The sequence below is a fragment of the Trachurus trachurus genome (genome assembly GCF_905171665.1).
Source record: "Trachurus trachurus genome assembly, chromosome: 22".
NCBI lineage: Eukaryota > Metazoa > Chordata > Actinopteri > Carangiformes > Carangidae > Trachurus > Trachurus trachurus.
Window position 1 is genome coordinate 13,414,869 of NC_139907.1, and position 17,379 is coordinate 13,432,247.

General features: G+C 41.1%; 3 protein-coding genes across 7 annotated transcripts; 2 read left to right on the top strand and 1 right to left on the bottom strand.

Moving 5' to 3' along the window:
• Positions 1-281: 281 nt before the first annotated feature.
• Positions 282-4,850, top strand: mok (MOK protein kinase). The gene is made up of 12 exons (XM_083997530.1): positions 282-470; positions 1,858-1,972; positions 2,375-2,464; positions 2,562-2,632; positions 2,754-2,832; positions 2,916-2,964; positions 3,065-3,243; positions 3,492-3,593; positions 3,715-3,888; positions 4,045-4,204; positions 4,282-4,476; positions 4,684-4,850. Exons 1-12 carry the CDS (start codon positions 437-439, stop codon positions 4,759-4,761), a joined length of 1,326 nt encoding a protein of 441 aa, XP_083853656.1. The 5' UTR covers positions 282-436; the 3' UTR covers positions 4,762-4,850.
• Positions 4,851-6,339: 1,489 nt separating this feature from the next.
• Positions 6,340-13,844, bottom strand: wdr20a (WD repeat domain 20a; the record flags this gene model as incomplete). The annotated part of the gene is made up of 4 exons (XM_083997666.1): positions 6,340-7,701; positions 9,163-10,512; positions 11,065-11,247; positions 13,581-13,844. The coding sequence occupies 4 exons, from the start codon at positions 13,842-13,844 to the stop codon at positions 7,648-7,650; spliced, it is 1,851 nt and encodes a 616-aa protein (XP_083853792.1). The 3' UTR covers positions 6,340-7,647.
• Positions 13,845-14,359: 515 nt separating this feature from the next.
• On the top strand, positions 14,360-16,353 carry LOC311005622 (uncharacterized protein). Of its 5 annotated transcripts, XM_083998086.1 has the most exons (6): positions 14,360-14,476; positions 14,552-14,612; positions 14,810-14,865; positions 14,968-15,042; positions 15,311-15,397; positions 15,475-16,353. In XM_083998086.1, exons 2-6 carry the CDS (start codon positions 14,576-14,578, stop codon positions 16,081-16,083), a joined length of 864 nt encoding a protein of 287 aa, XP_083854212.1. In that variant the 5' UTR covers positions 14,360-14,476; positions 14,552-14,575; the 3' UTR covers positions 16,084-16,353. The 5 variants fall into 5 exon arrangements, with proteins under 5 accessions (XP_083854212.1, XP_083854213.1, XP_083854215.1 ...); XM_083998087.1 differs by having other exon boundaries at positions 14,365-14,612; XM_083998089.1 differs by having other exon boundaries at positions 14,365-14,612; positions 14,971-15,130.
• The last annotated feature ends 1,026 nt before the right edge of the window (positions 16,354-17,379 follow it).

Below are 17,379 nucleotides of genomic sequence, written 5' to 3' on the forward strand. Positions count from 1 at the left end.
CTGGAAAAAAGGTAAGGAGCTGAATGATGAAAAAGGGAAGCAATCGCATCAAATATCGGGGCCTGCGGCAAATTATTCTGCTTGACTGACATTTTCTTATCATGGTCAGCTGCGTTGCTCCTTTTTAACAATGAGTATTTTGAGTTTAGCGGGCCAGACTGAGGTGATATATGCACACACACTCACACACAAAGTCTCAGCCAGAGTTTCCAGTTTCCTCTCAGGTCAGAGCGGAGGGCGAAGGCGTGCTCCGTTACCAAGGCGACGGTCAGCTAACAGCCAGAGCTCACCAGCGAGCGGGGCTAAGCTAGCAGCACCCGTAACAAGACGAGTTTAATGTCCGGTTTGACACCTCGGTACCTTAAAAAAAATATTGTATTGACAAGATTAACATTGAAATGTGCTGTCCGGACGTGATGGACCATCGTCGACTTCCATGCGGCGGCGGATAAGACTCGGAGAAATGCATTGTAAGTAGCGGAGTTAGCGGAGAGTCAAGACTTTTGACAGGAGGTCGCACTCGTTCAAAGATTTCACCTCTCCGTTTTTTTTTTTTATTTTTTTTTTTTATTTTTTATTGTGTTTAGCGAGCAGACGGTGGCTTTTAACCGTGACGTCCGTAATAACCACATATGCATATAGCCTATAACGTCTTTTTTTCCTTTACGTTTTCTCCACCATAGTTTGTGAACCTGGTTTTGGTGGTGGTTGTTAACGACGATGGTGATCATCGGTATAACACATGTAACAGTAACGTTAATAGTCTGGCAATGACAAAGAGACATCATGTACCAACACATCACAGGTCACAGTCTTTAGTGTCATGGCTCTTCGGGGTTGTGATTATTAAAAGTGAAAAGCTTAAGAGTTTAAAGATGCTGTCAATTTTTATGCTTTTGAGATCAATCTGCAAATTTTAGTCTCATAGATCATAGTCAATCCACGGATGATTTATCAGGTGATAACAGTTACAGCACAATCAATGCATCATTATTATTTAACAGAAAAATAAAATGCACAGCATTAATCATATTAGTATTTTTTTTCTCCTTTTAAAAACAAACAACAAACCAACCAAACATTTTCTAATTCGCGATTCTACAAAAAAAATGCCTATTATCAGCTGTTTGTTATCAATCAATGAGATCTATTAAATTAATGAATAATTTCATTTCACTAAATGATCGTTAGTTGCAAACAACCGATAACCGATAGATTACAAATAAAGATTACAAATCAGTGATAAATCAATAGGAATATTTTCCTTTCTTGGATTAATCAAGGGAATAATGAGCAAATAATGTAAATAACAGTGCCATTTTTTTTCTCCATACTTCGTTTTTACATGAAGATAGATGTTAAAAGTGTAGGCAAATAAAAAATGAATCTATTTGATGTTGATCAATTCATTTTCTGACCAAAATGCTTCTATAAAAGACTGAATTTGTTTTAGGTTTTTAGGTTGCTGTTGGGAGAAAAGAAGACATGAATGCTCTGGGGAATGATGGCGTGCATTTTTCATGGCCCCCCAAAATAATCAATAAAAGAATGAACAGATCAATTAGAGATGAACACAATCTTCATTTGCAGCCCTGTTATGTGTGAATGTAGGGCTTCCAGCTGTCAGTCAGAAAATATTAATTCCCCATCCCAATGAAATTATCCTGGGCTTTAATGTCCAGTGGGTGTGTTCTACTTTCTGCTCTCTCTGGAGTACAGGGTTTCCATGCACATTATACAGGCTTGTGTCTCTGCTGTGTTAACTTACTCACAAATACATTTCAACTATTATAGAAATGCAGTCATGCAAGCATTTCATTCTTTCAGTTTCTGTCTTTGTTTGTAATTATTGTGCAGGCTACAAAGTAATCAAGAAAATTGGGGAGGGCACGTTTTCAGAGGTGGTGAAAACTCAGAGCCTGAAAGATGGGAAGTTCTACGCATGTAAAACCATGAAGCAGACAATTAACAGGTATGTAATCAGAATATTGCCCTCCATGCAGGCAATTAGTACAGGAAACCTGAAACTTGACCAAGCAGCCTGACACCCTCTGCCTTAAGTATCCTATTAGATGTCAACCTAGTCTGGCTTTGACCTTGTAGTGATGAGGAAACAATGGATGTCAGACAGTGCTTGAAATGTGAGTTGTAGGAAGGTGAAGTGGTTTTTACAAGTGCTGATAAAGTGTGCAATCATTTTAAATCAGTGCAGCCACTGCTTCTGTCAAATGAAGCTGTGATACATAAATGCATGATTTCAAACCATAAAACCCATCACACAAAAGCTAATATTAAAAAGGCATCCAACATTTGTGCACATGTGACTGTACAATAGAGTATTTGTGCAAATGTTATCCTTTCTCGCGTGTTTCAGTCTGGAGCAGGCCAACAACCTGCGGGAAGTCCAGGCAATGAGGAGACTGAGCCCACATGCAAACATCATCCAGCTACATGAACTGATCTTGTGAGTACTGGAGTGTTGATGCGTTGGTATCAACTCACTGTATTGCCTCCAGCTAGTGTGGTGTGACACGTTTCTTTACTCTAATTCAATTTTTCAGTGATAAAGAAACTGGAACTGCGTCCTTAATTTGTGAGCTGATGGAGATGAACATCTATGAGTTCATACAAGGTAAGTCCATGGAGTGTAGGGATATAATAAATTAAAATGAAACTTGAAGATATAGATGTAATCTTTATACAGAGTTTCTAAATAAATTATGGGCTGATATTTGGTTCTTCATTCTTTGCAGGAAGACAAACTCCCCTGCCTGACCACACAGTGAAGAATTACATGTACCAGCTGTGCAAGTCACTTGAACACATGCACAGGTGATTATGAAAATATACAAATATGTTCACATCAAAATGTTCATAAAATGTAACTAGGTTAATATTTTTTTTCCTCTCTACAGCTGTGGGATCTTTCACAGAGATGTGAAGCCTGAGAACATTCTCATCAAAGTGAGATGAATTGTTATAATTCTGCCTTATTAAAAAAAATAAATGCTAATTTGGTTTTGATTTATGCACATTATTAAAATGGTTTTGTACAACTTGACAGCAAAATGTGTTGAAGCTTGGGGACTTTGGCTCGTGTCGGAGTGTGTACTCCAAGCCCCCGCACACAGAGTACATCTCCACACGCTGGTACAGAGCCCCAGAGTGCCTCCTGACCGATGGCTACTACAGCTTAAAGATGGACATCTGGAGCGCCGGTTGTGTCTTCTTTGAGGTCATGAGGTACGTCTTCAGGGAAAGGGTATATCATTTAGTCTGTAATATAAAACAGGACAACAGTTCTCTTGGGGGGACGCAGGAGTGAACACTTCAAGGTTAATCTAAACTACATGACATTATATATTTCCCTGAGTCTGCAACACTTTTCCCAGCTTTGTACTTGTGCCAATCCTGTGCGCCACCACAAGCGTAAACAAATGTCAAACAAATAGCATGTAAATTGTTATAACATGCACATGTGTGTGTTTCAGCTTGAATCCCCTCTTCCCTGGATTAAATGAGTTGGACCAGGTTGCCAAGGTCCATGATGTGTTGGGGACGCCAGACCAAAGTCTTCTCCAAAAGTTCAAGCAGTAGGTCCTCCTATTAAGTTCTTTGAAGAGTTTGTCATCTTGTTGCATGCAGCAGCATCTATAAAATGAGAAATATCTGGGAAAACAAAACATTTCAAGTTGTCTTCTTCATGTCTTCCAGGTCCAGAGCGATGCATTTCAACTTCCCTGCAAAAAAAGGCTCTGGTATCTCACGACTAATCCCGAACTGCCCAGCCCCAGCTCTGTCACTGCTTTATCAGATGCTCGCCTATGATCCTGATGAACGCATCACTGCAGAAACAGCCATGCGACACACATACTTCAGGGAAATCAGGTCAAGTGGTTAAATATATATGTGCAGAATTTTACAAATTTTCGTTGGCAGTTGGAGGGAAAAACTTTCCTGAGAACAAATGTGGAACAACTTAAATTTTAAATGAGATATTATCCTAAAAGATTCCTGCTTTGCGGGGTTTTTTTTTTCCTCCAGGCTGGCAGAGAAGAGAGCTGAGAGTCTTCACAGAGTTTCTGGGACTATGGATGAAGTAGAGAGTAGTGTAACACACAGCTCCTTAGAGCACATCTGGCGTCCAACCAGACTCGGCAAACAGCTGAGGGGAAGACATACAAGGCAAACACCTTTAATGCGCGTAAGTTTAACCTTAAGAGAAGTGTTCAAGGCCCATGAATACAGCTGCTGCCATCTGATACTTTCTCCCCCTCGCAGCACATGAAGCATGTAGCAGAGCCGCTCGTCAGACGGAACGTCCCTCATTACCCCACAGAGCTGCCCAAACTCAACATGGTTGTACCAGGACCTCAAATCTCCTTCCCAGTCTCCACTATGCCTGCATTCACCGTCACGCACCGGGGCACACTGCCAGCCATCTCATCGAAGAAGTGCCAGTCACAGCTGGCCAAGGTAAACAGAGGAGAGTTACACAAACATCAGGCTTTTATATTACTGAATCATTCAGCCATTTAGGCCTGCTAGAAGTCACATCAACCATTAAGGACACTGACAGGTCTGCTTTAAATATATTACTATGTTGTTGAGTTAATATAGACAAACAAGTGCATCTATGGTGTTTTGATTTTGGCATTCAGCCTGCATTTCCTCTCTCTGCAGCCCCGGGATGAGTCAAACCACGCAGCTTTCAAGACCTACTGCATGCCACCTCTGGATAGGAAACATGGAGGCTACTGAGAGGCAAAAGCACTTCCAACCTTTGTTTTGAAATCACTTGTTACTGTACTGATAAACAGACTGTTGCAAGGACAATGTTTGGACAGGCCTGATGTTAAAAACTGTAAAGCAACTCAGCCATATTTGAGAAAAAAAAAATGCAACGAAGACCACTCACTCTGTCAACTTACCAGTTCTGACTTCTACACCAAACTGTTGAATCCTCATAGTTATGATGAAATTCAGTGTGTTCGCTACACATATATTGATAGATTCTGCACACATTGGATTAAGAATGTGTAGATTAGCCATGGCCTTACTTGCCCCCCTTCAAGTGTTACATGTTTACAAATGTGGAGGAATATACTTCAATCTTAGCCTATTACACAAGCAAAGCAATAAGATATTGACAAGTAACAGCTGATTTCCAGAGTTGAAGTGAATAGTGGAACTTGTTTGCTGAGGAACAAAGTTGTCACACCCCATGGACTTGTTCCAGTTGTATTATTTTACAACTTTGAATCACAAATGATTAGGCTATGGTTATTTATAAACCAATTAACAAAAAAAAAAAAAAAAGGAAGTGACAAGTCTCCACAAACAAAAGAAACACATGTACAACACAAAATGTGTGCAAGTTCACAGAATTTACTCAGGAGTTGGAGGAATTTTAAATTGTTCAAATACTACACACAGCTGTGATTCAAAGTTGTAAAGTAATAAAACATCTCCAGGGGCAGAGTTGAACACTTCTCATTGGTACTGTGTATTGAGATAGTCAATCACTTCCTTGGCACAAACTCATTTGAGGGGCAGAAGTCTTCCTGTACAAAAGCAAACAGCAAAATTATTCACATTAAGTGTGTCACAATTGTTCTGCCACAAAATTGCAGTTGCAGAAGTGATTTAATGGTACATTACATGGCCCCACTGTAAATTAAATAATCGACCACACATGGATTATAACACACACAACTAGAACAGTTAATAAGAACAAATGACTTTACTTCCAAATCAATTCTATATGTGAAAACAACAGTCAAATGTTTAAGATTGGGCCTTTAAAAGTCCCAAACCAGATTTTTTTTATTGCTATGTTTAGAATGTAGCTTTACACATACCCTCATACGCCTCTCATTTAAAACATAGTGGCTTAAAAATGTAACATTTCATTCAGAGCTGTGAGCTCATTCAAATGGACTGTGACTCAATATGCACTTTATGGTGCTGGTTTTTGTGATGCATAATCAGAGTAAAAAGTTGTCAAGTATTGTTTGTTTGCTGTTGTTGTCATTATCATGTACTACAGACCTCTTACACTGCCGACACAAACATATTGAGGAAAAAAACTGATGAGATCTTTTTTTAAATAAATCATCAAAGAGGGAAATGTTACCCACTTCAAAATTTGATTACCTCGTCTCCAGCTTTCTGCCTGGAGCAGGGACCACTGAACTCTTGGCAGCAACAATGATTGGTTATTACACAGAAATGAAGTACAGTAATATCACAGAAGTGTTGCTCCTTATCTGAAATCTTTCATGTGGTTGTTGTTAAAATTCTTCCGAGGAAGTCGGGAGCATATCAAGTTCTGTGGTTTCTTCTCAAAATAGTTTTGGCGACTAAGGCATAAAGAGAGCCTGAACTAAGTTGATGAGTCTTTTGAGATTCAACTCTTGTCTTTGAAACGTCCTGAGCTTCAAAGACCTCCAAACTTGACAGCTCATTTTGTGCAACTACTGCATTAATATGACAAAGTCAGCAAGTTTCATGCCCCGAGGCATTACAGCTTGTTATTTAAATACAGTGCACGTGGGTGAACAAAAAAAGAACAGTAAACAGTGTATTCAAGATTATTTTAATATTATTAATATGTATACTTTAGGCTTTAGAAATATAACTATCAATGACAAAACTTCCACTGGAGTAATGGTAGTTTGCTTAGGCCCCCATCAGATCAATTAATTACAATATACACATTATGATACAGAGCAGATTTGAATCTGAAATAATATTAAAATAAATGCTCAATAGATAAAGGTTTTAATAGTTTTTTTTTCTTTTTTTAATCATTTTCTTCACCTACTGTATTAGCCATCTGTGAGTTCTGAGCACACCCAAAAATGTAAAGCCATTTTCTTCTAATAAACTAATTTAAGTGCAAACAATTTTTTTTTCTTTAAAAAGACTATGATTGCAGCATCAAGCTTTATAGATTCAGATTTCAAGACTGAGGATGTTAAAGCCAAGTGTAACAAGGCAGTCCTCAACCTTCTTTTTTTTGTTCCATTAGAGTAGTTATAAAAACAAACAACATAATAACTAACAAAATCAGTGCAAAGTCGTCAATGGGGAGATTCTACTCAAGAAAAGACAGAAGTGGAGGGTGAATGTGGATGGAAGCAAAATTTTCAGATGCTCACGCACTTGGTCATAAAAGGATAGTTCACTCAAAACTCATGATTTAGTCAGTAACCCTGAGCTAAATCACAAAAAATGGGTTTACACCTCATTAATGAAAATTGAATGAACTATCCCTTTAATCTCAAGCCACAGTTTGTATGCATCTAACAAAGCCAAGCCTTAATTCCAGAGGGGACAACAGTTTGATGAGATTTGACAAGAAAGAAAAGATTTTTTAAAAAAATTCTAAAAATGTGTTAAAACTCCAGAGAACAATAGCACATTAGCGCAATAGTCCACAAATGCACCACAACTTTTCTTGCTTCATTCCTCCTCTAGGTCAAGTGAGTGATAAACAAAAAAAACAAAACAAAAGAAAAGCCATAAACAAAATCAGGAGGGAGGAAGGGTATAAAAGAAAAAGGAAAACTTGCAATGCTTGCAGGGTGAAGAGCAGCATCAGACTCTGGGTTGCAGGGTTCTTTAGCAGCAGAAATATTGTGGCTATACTACTGTTCCACTGGGAGAGCTGGCTTGGTTTTGGGATGACAATAAACCCTGGAAAAAGGAAAACAAGGAGATTTGCATTGGGAAAGTTCACATACTGTAGCAAAAAAAGATATCAAGCAACAAATAGCTCATTAAAAATTAGCCTCTAGCTTCCTCTTTCCATATCCCGGTCCCCTGCACTTAATTAAAAGGCTGTGCACAGCAGTCAAAGTGGATGCCGAGTGTACAGTGTGAGACTAATGCTGTCTTTGAGAGGTTTGCTTCATCAAGGCACTTTTAACGTACATGACCAGACCGATGACTTTTTTTTTTATCACCAGCATCTTAATCTGACCTTTGATTGTCAAGGGCAAACTAACTCAATCGTTACACTTTTATTGCTTTCTCCTATTTAAAACTTAACGCTACGAAACATGGTCTGTTAAAGCTCGTTCTTAAATACTCGTCATGCTTTCCCCAACACAGACCTTGACCGCTGCAACTTCTACCATCACCGCTACTAGTTTATGCATCAAGTGGCTTGTGTAAATTCATAATTTATACCCACTAGAGGCTGTGGTGCCAACTTTTTACACTGCCCCAAGCTAAGCATTCAATTATTTTTGCATCCTATTTGTTCTATTTTTTGCAGAGAAGCCATTAGAGGGAATACTTTAGTCAGACAATCCCTCATATCACCCTTAGTAACCATTAGAAAACAGTAGTCCCATTAATTATTATTGAACAGTCAAATGACTCTTACTGCAAAGGCTGGACTGTACCCGAGCTGAATGCCCCAAAACCTCTGTTAATGTCAAACTGGTTCAAAGTAACAAATCATTGGACTAACTAGCCTTCAAACTGCTGGTTATGCTCAAAATACAGACAATTATTTATGTGCCTCGTTGTGGCAAAGGCTCTCAAAACACAGACAAAAGCAGAGTATACAAGGGTGTATACAAATATTAAGCTGTAAGCGTGTGAGAGACTGCAGAGATTCTTAGGGCAAAGTGGCCATTTGCATAAAAGCTGAAAAGTGGGAGTGTATGCAGATGACTTCTTAGCTATGCTGCTATGCATTGTGGAATGTTTTATGATGAACCAATGAAAACACTTTGTATGGATTAACATCCCCCTTCCCCTCACCGGTCTACACAGGAAATCCTTCTTATCAGAATGTATAATGTAACCAGCCTGTAATTCTTTCATAGCGTTGGTTATATATTTGAAACTAAAGAATAATAATTATAATAATAATAATAATAAAAATAATAATAATAGGTCTTTCACTGTGAAGAAATGCACATTAAACAAAGCCTGATATGTTATTCGCCTGCCTGCAGAGACTGACATTCTGACTATAAAAAGCTAAAAATGTTATTCCAAATGTCCATAGGTTATTTTAAGCTCCAAGAGCACGTCTTGATTTAAGGTTACAGCCCCACCAACTGATTCCATAACAACTACTCCTGACAAAACAATGCTATCACTTCTAATTTCCCCACATTTCCTGCATTAAAATGAACTTACCACTTTGCCTGGCCTCGCCCATGTGCAAATAAATCCCTCCTGACAAGCAGTCACTAAACAGTCCTCTAAAAATATGAGAACAGTCAGTCTCTCGTGTGCTATCTTTTTACAGATGAGGGGCTCGAGGAGGGGCACGTCCTCCATGCGCGGGCACAGCAGAGTGCCCAGAGTCTTAGCAGGGTCTGTTTTGGTTTTTGTCAGCAGGTTGAGCTTGTCGCTGCTCTTACTGCTGATGTGACCCATGCTGTGGTTGCGTTTGTGGTCCTTCTCGTGGTGGCGCTCCTTCCTATCGTGGAGTGACAGCGTGGCAAACTTACTCACACCCGTGGCGATGGCACTGTCCATAATTCCACTGCCGATTCCACCGCCACCACCGCCGCCGCCGGCCTTGTTGGTGTTGTTTGCTGTTGCTGTGGTGCCGGCTGAATGCGGTAGGCTGTTGGAGCGCGGTAATGTCGTCGAGAGGGAGTTAATGCCAGGAGTATTGGCACCACTGTTGTTTCCATTAGTAGTGTTACTAGAGGTGTTAGTGATTATTGTAGCGCCCGCAGGGGGGCTGGTAGCATTCATCACGTTAGTGTGCGTCCGTGTCCGTGAGAGTGGAAGATGCGGGAAAAGGATATCCTCAGTGAGGTCCCATAGGCACAATTGAGTGTCCTGGCCCACTGAGCCAAACCGGTATGTCACACTAACAGGCCGGCTGTCCGTGGAGTTACGCTTGGAGAGTCGAGACTGCGTACTGTTGGCCCGGTCTCGTCCAAAATGGATCATCTGATCCTGGAAGTCCTCGTCGCTGCCGCTGAACTCCATCGGGTCGCTCTCTTCCACGCTGGTGGTGTAATGATCAAACGCCACCACACTCACCCACGACTTGTGCCCATGGCCTCGGGCGATGACTCTGCAGTCCATGAAGGACCACACAGTCACTAGATCGTCCTCTCCGCCGGCAACTATATACTTTCCATCGGGGCTCCAGCAGACACACAACAAGCCACCAAAGTAGCTCTTCATGGTGCCGTGGAGCTCGACAGCATCGAAGTTGAACACCCGTAGGAAACCGTCTTGGCTTACACAGGCTAGGAACTTCCCATCTGGAGAGAAGGCAAACTCGTTCAGAGCCCCCTCACCCACTGTCCATTTAAGAAGAGGGTTCCTCGTAGATTTACTCTTACAAGTGTGTACAGAGTAGTTCTCTCCCTGTTTGAGCAGCTGGTAGTGTGGCGCCGTGGTGCCGCAAGAGTGCTCCACATTGTACAGGTACATATTCCCACTGGCATGAGAGACCAGAAACAGGCTCTCAGAGCCTGGCACCCATTTCACGCATGTTACTCTGGACTTGTCTATTAGTCTCTGCAAGGACAGAAGGAGGGGTGAGGTTTGAGAAGCAGACAGGGAGGGAGGGAGTGGAGAGAGAGGGAAAGGGGGTGGGGAAGTTGTCAGTACAGTATCATCAGGAAACACTGACAATTTAACCTACTGTAGAATGCTCTGTTCAAGTCTCAGTGCCTTTAGACCAAATATTATGTTTTACTTATTACTTGTTTAAGTTCACTTGGCAGTGAAAAAGCTAAAAGTACCAGACAGGTTATGGAAAGTCCCTTATACAGACTGAACGTCTCTTCATTCAGATACTTTTAATCATACATAAAAAGTTGTAAAAGAGTAATATGGCTATGTAAAGAATTAATTACAATTTATACAGGGCAATGTGTTTGTAGAATCGCGTGAGACAGAAAAATTAATGACCTTTCACTCACAAAGGCAGAAATAACATGCAGATGTCTGTCTGACAGCACGGCTAAACTTTAACAGTGCAGTAAAACTAAATGTAAAACTCTGAGCCTCTCCTGATGATTTTAACTTTACTGTTCAGAAGCTACAATATGTTCTTTGGAGACCTACCTCCTCATTGAAGAGCTTGCTCGTCTCCTTCTTGATGGGGTCAATGAGCTGTACCTGTCCTGCAGAGAAACCCACCAGCAAGGACACGCTCTCCGCTGTGGCTGTGAGGTGGTTGAAGTCATGACAGGTGGGCTGCGTTCCCTTGTAGATACGCTTGTCTATGGGCTTACTCAGGTCAGCCGCCTGATGGGAGAAACAACAAACACACACGTAGTGAGCACTGTAATCTTAAAGTATCTAAAAAGAGTTTTGTCCTATTGTTTGTCAAACTGTCAGTAATAAAACCACTGGAGCTGCATACATATTGTTTTGTTATTTTCCTGCTTGTGCTTTATCTCAAACAGTGACACTGAATGAAGAGGAGCTGGGGTAACAATGCTATTTGCACTGATAGGGACAAAAGATCTTGTAACCATGGTGTAAGAAGTGACATTTGAACTTAAATACCTGTGTGACTTCTAGATGCATATCAATGAACTTACAGTCACCAAGCAAAAATGAGGAAGAGCATATAGATGTACGCCCTTCCTCTGTAGATGCTTGTCATATACTGCTTGACATGCAGTTTCATTTTTATGTAATGGAAACAGTATTTTACAGATGTGACACCTGAGCACATACTGTGGAGCACCACTGTGACAGCAGTTTCATTGTTAATGATCTGTAGTTCACACTACTGGCAGAATGGAAAATCCTAAGATGATGACTCAGTTGTTCCTTCAGGACTCGTAGATATGACACTGAGTTGTTTATGTCCCATTTCAGGGACAAAATACCAAGCCAAAATTGTTTAAATCAAGAGGCCAGTCAAAAGCACAGCACTTGAGCCTCACAGTAGTATGAAGGCACTGAAGGTGCAATGCTACAGACGTATACGCACAAAAAGTAATGAGGTCATTGTGAGCTAATAGATTTTTGTTAACTGCAAATCATAATGCATACGACAGAATCATTATTCTCCATTTACTTTAAACCTCGGGCCATGTATCTGCTCCAACAAGCCTTCACCAGAGAAATGAAACAAGCATTTTTATTCACCTCACTAATGGGACAAATCATCAATAACATGACATATAGTTTATCTAATATGAATACAATAATGTCATGTGATACTGATACGTGACTAATTTCCTTTTACCGTTATATCTGGCCAAAATTAAATTGTGAGAATTAAGAAGCATACAGGTCCTATTAGTTTGGTCTTTTTCTACAAACTGTGGTACAGCTGCTCTAATCTTTGGTCGTTCAGCTGGTCTGTTGCTGATTTACACAAGAATGGCCACACACATGATAAGGACATGGTTCGGTGTGAATATTTAAAAAGGCTATGATGACACATTGCTTCAAGTAAGCAGTCAGCTGCTTTGAGTCAACCTGTGATGTCCAGTCAGCTGAAACAATGGCATGACTTACTTGTGAAGTGACTCAACATCTGAACAGAGCACAGAAATATACTGTTAAAGAAACAGATCCTTCATGGACTATCATGACCTATAATTTACAGTGTATTCCCAGCAGCAGAGGTGGTTAGCTAAGTTTGACCATGTCATAAATTTGGCCCAGCAGACACATCCCCAAGCAAGGAGTGCTGCTGTCACACTTCAGGGATCCAGACTAACTTTTTACTGGGAGCAGAGTGGCCCCTAAATTAAACTTTTAGGAGCACAGACAGAAAATGTACAATTTTCCTTTTCATTCCTGATCTTCGCAAACCTTATTGGCCTGCCACCTGTAATGGCAGATTCCAGACTATTTGAGTGTTAAAAAGACAAACATTAAATTTACTGGCCCATGCACATGTGCAAATAGATAGAAGATGTACTTGCACTGTCTCAACTTTTAGGGGCAAAAAACAAAAAACAACGCCCCCATTTAGGGGCAGTCTGGACTGCACTTCATGATGACCGCAGCAGCTAGCCTGCTAGCAGAAAAACACCGTCCGTATTGTTGAATCGACATCATTGCGATGTGTCGACACCAGGTCGACACCTGTCAGTCAAAGGGCGTCGACAGGTGTTGTGGCAACGTAGGAGAAGTATCACTATCCACCGTCCAGTTGTTGTTGTTGCAGCAACAACAACTTCCAAACCTGACAACTTAAATCAAACCTAAAAAAAAAATAACACAAACTTCACTCTAACAACCCGTAACCACAGCCTCCCCAACCTAACACCGACTGCACCCGCAAAACTTAAACAGTGTCACGGACTGGGGGCTGAATTTAGCCCCCGGCCCTTTTTGGTTTGTCTGTAGCTGCTGGCTCGCTCGCTGGCGTTAGCAAGTGGCTAACTGGCTAACTAGTAGTAGTGCTAGCTCCATCATAGCTCCGAGCTAACTTAGCTGCCAGCTAATTTGAAAGTCAAGTCAAGCACCTGCCAGAGTTAGTTAACGGCTCCAGTTCAACGACAGTTCAAACGGCGGCGGTGTAATTTTAACACGCCCGTATCACGAAATCCCCGCTGACATTTAGCCCCCCCACCACCACCACCGTTAGCCCCCCCCACACGCTACGCTACCTTTCTAACGCCTTTGTAGATGTAGAAGTAGAGCTCACGGCCCACATTGAAACAGATCCTGTCGCCGTTGCCCGACTGGTCGTTGACGTTCACGAAGGAAACCTTGACGGGGTTGGAGCCCTGCGAGTTGAAAGGCACCCGGTTGGGACGGCTGTATTCAGAGTGAGTGAGGAGTTTGTAGACGCCTTCCCGAGTAGTGAACTGAGTTTTAATTTCGTTCATCTCCTTCCCTCCTCCCTCCGCCGCCATCTTTGAAATTAACATTCATCCCTTTCCCCCAGCCAGGCCGGATCTTACGCATAGTAGCACGGCACGGCACTGCACGGCACGCACGGAGGAGGGGAGCGGGCATTCCTACTCTCCCGTTCCCCCCATCGGTTTACCGAGGAACTGGTGGAGGAGGGTGCGAGTTGTAGCTGCTTTACAATAAGTTATTATTATTATATCATTGTCAATTTAACTAGTTTCCATGTGTTTATAGTTTTATTTGGAAACATAAACTAAGGCAGCAGGGTATCCTCCTAACTTAAATGTTAAGTTAGATAGGCTAAATCCAATAAACCCTTCTACTTTTTACTAATTTTTTAAAATAAAAGATAACAAAAAACATGTAAAATACTGTTTTGGTGATGCTGAATTAGGTAAAACTAATAATATTTAGCCTATAGGACAAACTCAACAAGGATGTCATTCAGCAGCAACCACCACAATTTGAGTTTTATTTTGAAAAAACAAAAACAAAACACCGGACGTATTATTTTGTTAAAATGTAGAAATGAGCAAACTCATGGCGCTTTTGAGTCCGTGTCCGTGTCACCGCCGTGTACCCCACTACCCGTGCCCACGCGCTGCTCACCCGCGAGGCCACACCACCACTCGAAGCACCTGCAACTCAGGTGCGTAATTAATCTGCAGGTTGGCCCGACTACTACTACACATTATTTCACTATTTTTACTTCCTCGTGGTCCAGAGAAGTTACAGGCTCTCAAATGTCATGGCATGTAGAAGAAGACGACAACGCTCACACCCAGGTAGGTATCAGTATTTTTGTTTAACATGTGGTTCAGGGGTTGATTTTCTTGGTGTTTTTACATGAGGGAGCTTTTGCTAACCTTTATACTTAAATATTTTGCAAACACAAACTCAGCTGTTTTTGTTTTGGTATATTGTTTTCTTTTGGTTGCATAAATATCCCACTATATGTTTGTTTTTTCTCCCTCCACTTAAGGTCACAATGAAAGACATATACCAAACAATGTGGACCAACTTGCTTTCAAATACATGGTGAGATTGGTTAAGCACATTATATGATCATATTTCAAACTGAATATTCCCTAAAAACTTTGACATGTGAATGTGGACTTGAGTAACTGTTTTTTCTGCCAGGAGATGTGTAAAGTGGAGTCCAGCACAGATACAGACTCAGAAATCAGTCCAAGATGGTCGGACACCAGCACTATGGTATTGTTTTTGTGTAAACCTTACACACAATGAAACAATAAGCACAAGAGAGGACAAGTGTGTGTATGTATGTATGGTGTTGGTCCAGGTACAGGACTTTTTCCATTATATGTCACTCCAAATTTTGTTTTGAAACAGGATTCAATTGAATTTCTTCCACAGAAAGTGGCTACCCATGATCTCAGTTGCAGTGTGCATTGACATTTTTAATTAAAAAAACAACTACTATCTTGTCAATGCAAAAATCACTGATTTCCTCATTGAACAGGGATGTGCAAGCAGTGCACCAGAGCGTGGGACATTACGTCGCACACTACCACTGAAGCCTGCAGCAAGGCATGGCTGTTATTCTCTGGTAAGCATTCTGTTTTCATTTCATTTATGTTCTTCAAGGTGTTTATGAATGAACTAATAACTACAATGTGACTGTAGTTTTTGGACCCATATGATGGGAGCTCGGAAGATTCGGACGACTCAAACAGCGATGTTGGTGTCTCCAGGAGAACCAGGCAGCAGGGACAAGCAGGAGGTGGAGGATGTCGGTTTTCCGGCCGGAGCAGGAGATTCATCCTTCATCACCCTGCCTCTGTTGCTCTCAGAGAGGTGATGAAACATGGGATAAGAGATCCTGCAACAGAGCAGCAACATGTTTTGGATGTCCAGATGAAATGTGGGAGTGACTCTGAGCTGTGGGTCTGTGAGCTTGACACTCTGCCCTCCCACAGTGACAAGGAGAGTTGTAGAGACGTCACAGCAGAAATGGCTGATGATTCAACAATGCACCCTCTGAGCATGGATACTGGACTGCAGCTTGATGATTCAGGCTTGCACGCCACAAGATCCTCCACACCTCACACGCCAGTGGGAGGGAGCTCATCCTGGAACCTGGACAGCTCTTCTGAGAGATCCCCCAGCCCGTGTAACCTGGGGTCTCTTTACAAGAGGAAGCTGGGGCTTCCTGGAGCAGAAGTGGGGCAAAGGAAGAGGCAGTGTGTCGTCAACACGGACGACATACAAGAGGCAGGGGACTCTGCGTATTGAATCATGTTAAAGCCATGTGGACTGGCAAAATGAAGAACTGCAGTCGTATTAAATGCCCTGATGTAAGGTGGAATTAAATGCTGTAAATAGTTACTTTATGCACCTTGGTTTATTTTTCTACCTCCAGCTATTTTGAATGTCTCAGAGGTATCACACTTTGTGCTGATTGCATCTTTTGAACAATAGTGATTTATTTTTTTGTTGGGAGGAATTACAATAGCAACCTTGCCCATGGTTGACAAATGTACAACCTGGTGATGAAAAAATCAACTTTTCCCAATAAAAGCAAACCTGTATTGAAAAACAAACATGATAGAGCTTCTTTTTTTTATTATTGCATATGAATCTTTGGGCAACAATTGAATCAAAGGCAACTGGACTTCTATTTGTCTAGGAAGACGTTCCGCCTCTTATCCAAGGGGCTTCATCAGTTCGTAACGCATCGGTCTGACTAATCCTCACTAGTCTGCCTATGAATGAATATCTAGCACTGCACGGTTGGAGTCTGAACTTAATGTGGCATTCAGAAACTACAGTTCCTCATTTGAATTTGAATCAAGGTGCCCTTTCAACTTTAATTTTCATTCAGTTGATGAGCTGTAGAAAAGTGTTTTCAACAAGCTAGTCTGCATGAGAAAAGTATTTTTCAGTATTCACCTGTTTCAGTCATTTGTATGCCAGTCCTATAGCTTTGGCTGGGGTTGTCTTGCTGGAAAACAAATCCTTAGCGATCATCCAGGCTGCAGTGCTGTCCATTTATAGGCCATGCAAATTCCTCTTGGAAATCAATATAGTATCCATGTGACAAATTAAAATTGCACAACTAACTCAATTTTCTTCAGTCTAGAAGAAGATACAAGTGTCAATGGTATTTGGTATACAATATGGTTTTCCCCATATTTCAGACCTTATGACCTTACCCTTACATTGAGTCACAAGCATTGAAAAACTTATTTTCTTTTCTCATTTTTTTTCTAATTGCAGTTATTGAGTTTAATTTCTAATCTTTAAGGTTTATCCCTCCAACCAGCAGGTGGGAGCAACAAACCATCTCATCTGCAGAATTACACGAGTCAATAGGTAAATTCTCTGCAATATTGTTGAATATCAGTTTTCCCCACTCCAACTTATAGATGAGTCATTCCCCTCAGAGAGATTTTTGCCCGTCATGTCAATTTAATGTAAGATGTAATATGATCTTGTCAGTAAATTTGTGATTTTCTTTTGAGTTTACTCTCAAGAAGTCCTTGGTAGTAACACAATGATTGAGAATACATGACTACAGCATTGAAAGTA